Source organism: Eimeria acervulina, genomic scaffold (genome assembly GCF_000499425.1).
Source record: "Eimeria acervulina Houghton genomic scaffold, Eah_scaff661, whole genome shotgun sequence".
Taxonomy (NCBI): Eukaryota; Apicomplexa; class Conoidasida; order Eucoccidiorida; family Eimeriidae; genus Eimeria; species Eimeria acervulina.
In genome coordinates this window covers 1-7500 of record NW_013547214.1, presented here as the reverse complement: position 1 = coordinate 7500, position 7500 = coordinate 1, and the positions used below count along the sequence as shown (strand labels likewise).

The 7500-nt window shown below is 45.6% G+C and overlaps 3 protein-coding genes across 3 annotated transcripts; 1 reads left to right on the top strand and 2 right to left on the bottom strand.

The window, feature by feature from the left end:
• Positions 1 to 1858: 1858 nt before the first annotated feature.
• On the bottom strand, positions 1859 to 2098 carry EAH_00045780 (hypothetical protein; the record flags this gene model as incomplete). The annotated part of the gene is made up of 1 exon (XM_013391569.1): positions 1859 to 2098. The coding sequence occupies one exon, from the start codon at positions 2096 to 2098 to the stop codon at positions 1859 to 1861; it is 240 nt and encodes a 79-aa protein (XP_013247023.1).
• A 486-nt stretch (positions 2099 to 2584) lies between these two features.
• EAH_00045770 (hypothetical protein) lies at positions 2585 to 4767 on the bottom strand (the record flags this gene model as incomplete). Its single annotated transcript, XM_013391568.1, has 4 exons — positions 2585 to 2728; positions 2848 to 2887; positions 3840 to 4041; positions 4506 to 4767. 4 exons carry the CDS (start codon positions 4765 to 4767, stop codon positions 2585 to 2587), a joined length of 648 nt encoding a protein of 215 aa, XP_013247022.1.
• A 251-nt stretch (positions 4768 to 5018) lies between these two features.
• EAH_00045760 (hypothetical protein) lies at positions 5019 to 7131 on the top strand (the record flags this gene model as incomplete). Its single annotated transcript, XM_013391567.1, has 4 exons — positions 5019 to 5077; positions 5339 to 5501; positions 6276 to 6668; positions 6937 to 7131. The coding sequence occupies 4 exons, from the start codon at positions 5019 to 5021 to the stop codon at positions 7129 to 7131; spliced, it is 810 nt and encodes a 269-aa protein (XP_013247021.1).
• Positions 7132 to 7500: the final 369 nt, after the last annotated feature.

Sequence of the window (7500 nt, the reverse complement as noted above, 5' to 3'; positions counted from 1 at the left end):
TCTCTGTCTCTCTCTCTCTCTCTCTATGTATATATATATATATATATATTGTATATCTATATACATAATGTGCATATATATTTATATATCTACTTTTACATTCCTATATATATATATATGTTTATATATATATGTTTATATATATATATATATGTATCTTTATTTGTTTATTTGTTTATTTCTTTATCTGTATTTATTTATTTATTTGTTGTTATTTATAAATTAAATTGAAAATACGCACGGTGTATGTACACCCCAATTCGTCTTTATTTTTTTGTTTTTGTTTGCTCAACAACAGCATCATTTAGGAGGCCTCAAGGCAAAGCTTGCGCGCCTACGGTACCCTAAACCCTAAACCCTAAACCCTAAACCCTTAAGCCAGCAGTTATAAACGCTGTCGACAATTTACTGCTGATTACATGAAAGAAAGAAAGGTTTTATAAAAGCTTAACTTTTCTTTATGCACTTTCTGCTACCCTTGCTGCTGCTGCTGCTACCCTTGCTGCTGCTGCTGCTACCCTTGCTGCTGCTGCTGCTACCCTTGCTGCTGCTGCTGTTGCTGCTGTTGCTGCTGCTGCTGCAGCACGGAGTTGGTGAGCGGCAACAGCCGGAGCGCTCCCAAAGGAGAAGGGTTTGAAGTAGCTAGACAAGGCGACGCTCGAGTTTGTTTAATAGGGTTTCCTTCTGTAGGCAAGAGCACCTTGTTAAATGTATTAACAGCAGACTCTACAGACGCAGACAGTGCGCCGAAAGAAAGAAGCGCAGTCGGTAAGCGCAGCCTTTTTAATATTTTCTTCAATTTGTTTGGCCTAACAAATACTCATCAGCCTTCTTACACCTTTCCTAGTATAAACCCTTCACATATATATATATATATATATACATATACATATACATATATATATATATATAATATATTATATTTAAACCCTTTTAAGCCCTTTTAAAGCCTTCTAAACACACTTATATATGTAATTCAAAACATTAAATAAACAAAAGAATAAACACATCTATCTATCCATCTATCTATCTAAATAAATAAATAAATAAATAAATAAATAAATAAATAAATAAATAAATAATATATATATATATATATATATTTTATATGCAGGTGCCTACGAATTTACAACGCTGACGTGCGAGCCTTCAATGCTGGTGGTTGACGAAGTCAAAATTCAGCTGCTGGACTTACCCGGCATTATTCAGGGGGCAGCCACAGGCAGAGGCAGAGGCAGACAGGTCTCCTCCTCCTGCTGCTGCTGATGCTGCTGCTGATGCTGCTGCTGATGCTGCTGCTGATGCTGCTGCTGCTGCTCGTGCTGCTGATGCTGATGCTGGTGTTAGTGGTGGTGGTGGAGGTGGTGGTGGTGCTGCTTTGCTGCTGCTGCTGATGTTGCTGCTGCTGATGATGCTGCTGATGCTGATGCTGCTGCTGCTGATGCTGATGCTGATGTTGATGCGAATAGGGCTTCTGCTGATGATGATACGAATGCTGCGAATGCTAGGGCTGCTGCTGCTGCTGGGGTTGCTGTTGCTGCTGCTGGGGCAGGTGTTGCTGCTGTTATGAATGCTCCTGCTGCTGCTCGGGCTGCTGCTGCTGGTGCTGTGAGTGTTGTTTCTTGCTGCTGGGCCTTCCTGCAGCTTTTATGTCGGCATTTGCTGCTGCTGCTGCTGCTGCTGGTTGCGATATCTACCAGCGGCTTTCGTGTTGTGTTTTATTTACTGTCCATGTGCTTCACTCTCTCTATTTGCTGCTGCTGCTGCTGCTGCAGGTGATAGCTGTTGCGCATTCGTGTGATATGGTGTTGATGGTCCTCGACAGCACAAAGGATGACACCCAAATGAAACTCTTAACTCAGTATGCTGCTGCTGCTGCTACTGCTGCTGCTGTTGCTGCTACTACAACTGCTGCTGCTACTGCTGCTGTTGCTGTTGCTGCTGCTGCTACTGTTGCTGTTGTTGCTGCTGCTGTTGCTGCTCCTCCCAACGCTGATGCTGTTGTTGCTCCTAACTCTGCTGCTGCTGCTGCTGCTGGTGGTCCTGCTGCTTCTAACTCTGCTCGTGCTGCTGTTGCTCGTCCTGCTGCTGCTGTCATTTTCGCAGTTGGGTTTTGCTTTACCTGCCTATGTTGACGTGTTGCTGCTGCTGGTTCTGCTGCTGCTGCTGCTGCTGCTGCTGCTGCTGCATGAAGTGATGCGTTTGTTAAGCTTTTTATTTTGCTGCAGGGAGTTGGAAGCTGTGGGCATTCGCCTCAACAAAAAACCACCAAACGTTCGTCCGCAAGGGTTTAGGGTTTAGGGTTTAGTAGCATCGAGGGTTTAGGGTTTATTAGCATCGAGGGTTTAGGGTTTAGGGTTCGTTAGCACCGAGGGTTTCAGGGTTTGTAGCATCGAAGATAGGGGGTTTATTAGCATAGAGGGTTTAGGGCTTATTACGACCATCGATGGTTGAGGGTTTAGGGTTTACGAGGGTTTAGGGTTTAGGGTTTATTGACAGCGAGGGTTTAGGGTTTAGGGTTTTGCAGGTGAGCGTCAAGCAGAAGAAATCGGGAGGCCTCACAATAAATTTCATCGTCCCCCAGTCAGAGGTCAGGCTTCTGCTGCTGTTGCTGCTGCTGTTGCTGCTGCTGTTGCTGCTGGTGCTGCTGTTGCTGCTGCTGCTGTTGCTCCTGCTGTTGTTGTTGCTGCTGCTGTTGTTGCTGCTGCTGTTGCGGCTGCTGCTGCCTCTGGTGCATCAGCTGCAGCTGAGGTTAAAGAAGGGTCTAGGGTTAAGGGTTTAGGGTTTAGGGTTTAGGGTTTGCTGCAGTTGACGCACAAAGCGGTGCAGCAGATTCTGCACGAGTACAAAATATTCAATGCCGATGTTGTCGTTCGGGAAGACTGCACTGTAAACCCTAAACCCTAAACCCTAAACCCTAAACTGTAGTTCAAAAGCCCTAGTTCAAAACCGTAAACCCGGGTTTATAAACGCTAATTCGTAGACCCTGCGGATCCTAAACCCTAAACCCTAAACCCTTATTTATAAACCCCAATTAGTAAATAAACCCTTAACCCTAAACCCTAATGTATAAACCCTAATTCATAATAAACGCTAATTGGAAGTCTGAGTTCACATACCCTGTACACTAAACCCTAAACCCTAAACCCTTGCTGTGTTTGCATGCAGACCGATGCATTTATTGATGTTATTGAAGGCAATCGCAGATATCTGCGGTGTCTGTACGTCTACAACAAAGCAGATATGCTCTCTCTTAAAGAAATAGACAGCCTTGCAAGGAGGTAAGAAAGAAAATTTAAATAAACTTAAATAAATTAATTAAATTAAATTAATTAAATTCATAGATTAATTTAATTAAAAAAATATATTTATTTATATTATAAAAGAGTTAATTAGTTTTAAAAAGAAAATTAAAGAAATTCTCAGAGCTGCATATACACCCCAAACGGTTTATGCATGCATTCAAACAAAATAGACGAAAATACAATTAAACAAAATAAACAACAGAAACAAACAGAACCAAATAAATAAAGAGATAAGAGGCAGTAGTTCCTGCTACTGCTGCTTTTGCTGCTGCTGCTGCTGCTGCTGCTGCCTCGAATTGGTTTTCGGTGCTTCTGCTGCTGTTTGGACTCATTTTTTCTCGTTTTTGCTGCCTCGTCTGCTGCCGCTGCTGCTGCTGTTGCTGCTGCTGCTCAGGCCTGACAGCGTGGTGATAAGCAGCGAAGCACAGTGGAACATGGATCAGCTGAAGCAGCTGCTGCTGCAGCGACTAAATGTCTGCCGTCTGTACACTAAAAAGAAAGGAGAGATGCCCGACTTTCATCAGCCTATCGTACTCACTCAACAAAGAGGTAACAGCAACAGCAACATCTGCTGCTGCTGCTGCTCCTGCTGCTGCTCCTGCTGTTGCTGGTGCTGCTGCAGCTGCTCCTGCTGTTGCGGGTGCTGTTGCTCGTGCTGCGGCTGCTTCTGCTGCAGCTGCTTCTGCTGTTGCTGCTGCGGTTGCTGCTGCTGGTGGAGTTGCTGATGGTGCAGCAGCTGCAGCATCAAGAGAGAAGCAACAGCAAGGCAGGAGGAGAAGAAGCAACAGCAATAGCAGCAGCAGCAGCAAAAGCAGCAGCAGCATGCGCTCGTATGTGCTTTGGGGTGTATGCAGGCCCCTGTACTGTGGGCAACGCCATCTCCTTCATTCATAAGGTTCGCAAAGGTTGCTGCTGCTGTTGCTGCTGCTGCTGTTGTTGCTGCCGGTGTTGTTGCTGCTGCAGTTGCTGCTGCTGTTGTTGCTGCTGGTGTTCCTGCTGGCATTACTGTTGTCACCGTTGCTGCTGCCGTTGCCGCTGCTGCTGGTGCTGCTGGTACTGTTGCCGCATCAGCAGCAGCAGCTGCTGCTGCAGCAGTTAGTGTTGCATGATGTGTGGTTTGCATGAAGGATTTACTAAGAGATTTTAAATTTGCTTTCGTCTGGGGGGCGAGCGCCAAACATCAGCCGCAAATTGTTGGACTGGGTCCGCTCAACTTGCTGCTGCTGCTGCTGCTGCTTCTGCTGCTGCTGCTGATGCTGCTGCTGCTGCTGCTGCCGCAAAGGCTCCTGTTGCTGCGGCTGCTACAGCTGGTGCTGCTTCTGCTATTGCTGCTCTTGGTGTTGCTGCTGTTGCTATTGCTGCATTTGCTGCTGCTGCTAAGCTTCCTGCTAGTACTGCTAGAGCAGCCATTGCTGCTGCTGCTGCTGCTGCTGCTGCTGCTGCTGCTGTTCGTACAGGCCATGAGCTGGCTGATGAAGATGTTATTCAAGTGGTCAAGAAAACTTGAGGCCGCTGCTGCTGCTGCTGCTCCAGCAGCAGCAATAAATGCAGCAGCAATCTTTACACTTGCAGCAGCCCCAGCAGCAGCTGCTGCAGGAGCAGCAGTTGCAGCAAAAGCTGCAAGAGCAGCAGCTGCAGTGTCTCTACACTGTCTCTCTCTTGGTTTTTGCTTTAAATATATGAAACTGAAGACGTCTCCTAAGTAATGGTCAAATGACACTGCAGCAGCAGCAGCAGCAGCAGCTGTTGCTGCAGCAGCAGCAGCAGAGAGTGTAGCAATCGGTAGTGAGGACAGCTCTATTAGTGTTTTTGCTTTAATATTGTCTGCACCATGTTGCTGCCCGGGAGGCGTAATAAAAGGTCCAACAACAGCAAAGACACAGCCTGCTGTTGCTGCTGCTGCTGCTGCTGCTGCTGCTGCAGTTGCTGCTGCAACTGCTGCTAGTTACTCTTCTGTGTCTGGGTCCCTCACGATTATCTTCTGCAGCAACAGAAACGAAAACGCAAAACAGTGGAGGCCTTCGCTACTGCAGGCAGTCACCAACTAGCAGCAGCAGCAGCAGAAAGCAGCAGCAACAGCAGCAAAAGTACGAGCAGCAGCAGCAACAGTACCAGCAACAACTGCAGCAGCAGCAGCAGCAGCAAGAACAGCAGGACGAGCAGCAGCTGGAGTATGTCTGCTGGCTAACCGTATCTGTGATAATTAGTTTATAGAAGGCAGCAGCATCAAGCATATGCTGCAGCATTTGCTGCTTTGCTTCTTCTTGGATGTCTTCATTGTGTAGCAACTCTTCTCGGGTGTATCGGCAGCACACGCTGCACACGTCTGGCCTCACCTCTTCTTCTAAGAACCTAAAATAAATAAATAAATAAATAAATTAATTAATTAATTAATTAATTAATTAGTTAATTATTAGAGTGATTAATAGTAAATAAATAAGACAAGGGATGCAGCAAACAGCTGAACGAAGAAAGAACAAATATTAAAATAAATAATAAAAACAAATAAATAAATAATAAAAAGGAAATAAATAAATAAAATAAATAATAAACAAAGACATAAATAAAACAAATAATTAAATAAACTACCAGCAACAGCAGCAGCAGATCAGCAACAGCAGCAACACACGATCCAGCAGCAGCAGCAGCAGCAACAACAGGAGCTACTCTTCTTGCTGCTGCTAATGCTGCTACTGTTGCTACTACTACTACTACTAATGCTGCTGCTGCTGTTGCTACTGCTGCTGCTGCTGCTACTACTACTACTACTACTACTAATATTGCTGTTGCTGCTGCTGCTGCTGCTACTACTACTACTACTACTAATATTGCTGTTGCTGCTGCTGCTGCTGCTGCTGCTGCTGCATTGTATTGAATTTACCTTTTGGCGAATTGTTTGCCGAATTGAGCAAAAATTTCGGGGACAAATGCAAGCTTAGGACTCACACGCAACTGAAAAAATACCTGTAGCAGCAGCAGCAGCAGCAGCAGCAGCAGCAGCAGCAGAAGCAGCAGGAGCAGAGAGGGCAGGTAACAGGAAGAATAAGGAAGGGACAAGAGAAGCAACTAGCAGCAGCAGGAGCAGCAGCAGCAACAGCAGCAACAGCAGCAGACCTGTATACCAGCACAACCAGCAACAGTACACCCGCAACAAAAGCAGCAACAGCAACAACAGCAACAGCAGCAGCAGTTACAGCAGCAGCAGCAGCAACAGCAACAGCAGCAGGAACAGCACCAGCACCAGCAGCAACAGCACCAGCAGCAGCAGCACCAGCAGCAGGAACAGCAGCAGCAGCAGCACCAGCAGCAGGAATAGCAGCAGCAGCAGCAGCAGCAGCAGGAGAGGCGTGCCTCAACATCTTGGTTGTCTTTTGTTTTTGCTTGAACAAGCAGCTTTTTCTTTGTTGCTTCGACTCGCAGCAAAACAACGCGAGAAGTTAAAAAATTAAAAATAAATAATTCGCCGGTGCCGAATAAATATGGGCGTACAGACCCTGCAGCAGCAAACATATTTATTTATTTATTTATTTATTTATTTATTTATTTATTTATTTATTTATTTGTTTGTTTGTTTTGTCTTGTCTTGTTTATTTTGTTTGTCTTTGTTTATTTTGTTTTGTTTTGTTTTCAGTATTTTTATTTTTTTAATTCAATCGAATCGAAGTTAAAGCAACAGCAGCAGCAGCAACAGCAACATAAGCAGCAGCAGCAGCAACAGCAACAGCAACATAAGCAGCAGAAGCAGCAGCAGGCGCAACAACAGCAGCTGCAACAGCAGCAGCAGCGGCAACAGCAACAACAACAGCAGCAACAAAAGCAGCAATAGCAGCAACAACAGCAACAACAAAAGCAGGGACAGCAGCAACAGCAACAGCAGAAGCAACAGCAACAGCAGCAGCAACAGCAGCAGCATACTAGGAGCAGCAGCAGCAGCAGCAGCATACCATCTTTCCTGCTGCAGATGAGGCCGACATGCCCTGGGGGGATGTGCTGAGAAGAGCACCAGAGACACAGCGAAGCACCGCAGACTGCAGCAACAAATCGGCAGTTCCTGCTGCGTAAACAGCGCAGCAAATCTATACGACCACCAAGAGAAAACATTGCTGCTGCTGCTGATGCTGCTGCTGCTGATGTTGTTGTTGTTGTTGTTGTTGTTGTTGTTGTTGTTGTTGTTGTTGTTGTTGTTGTTGTTGTT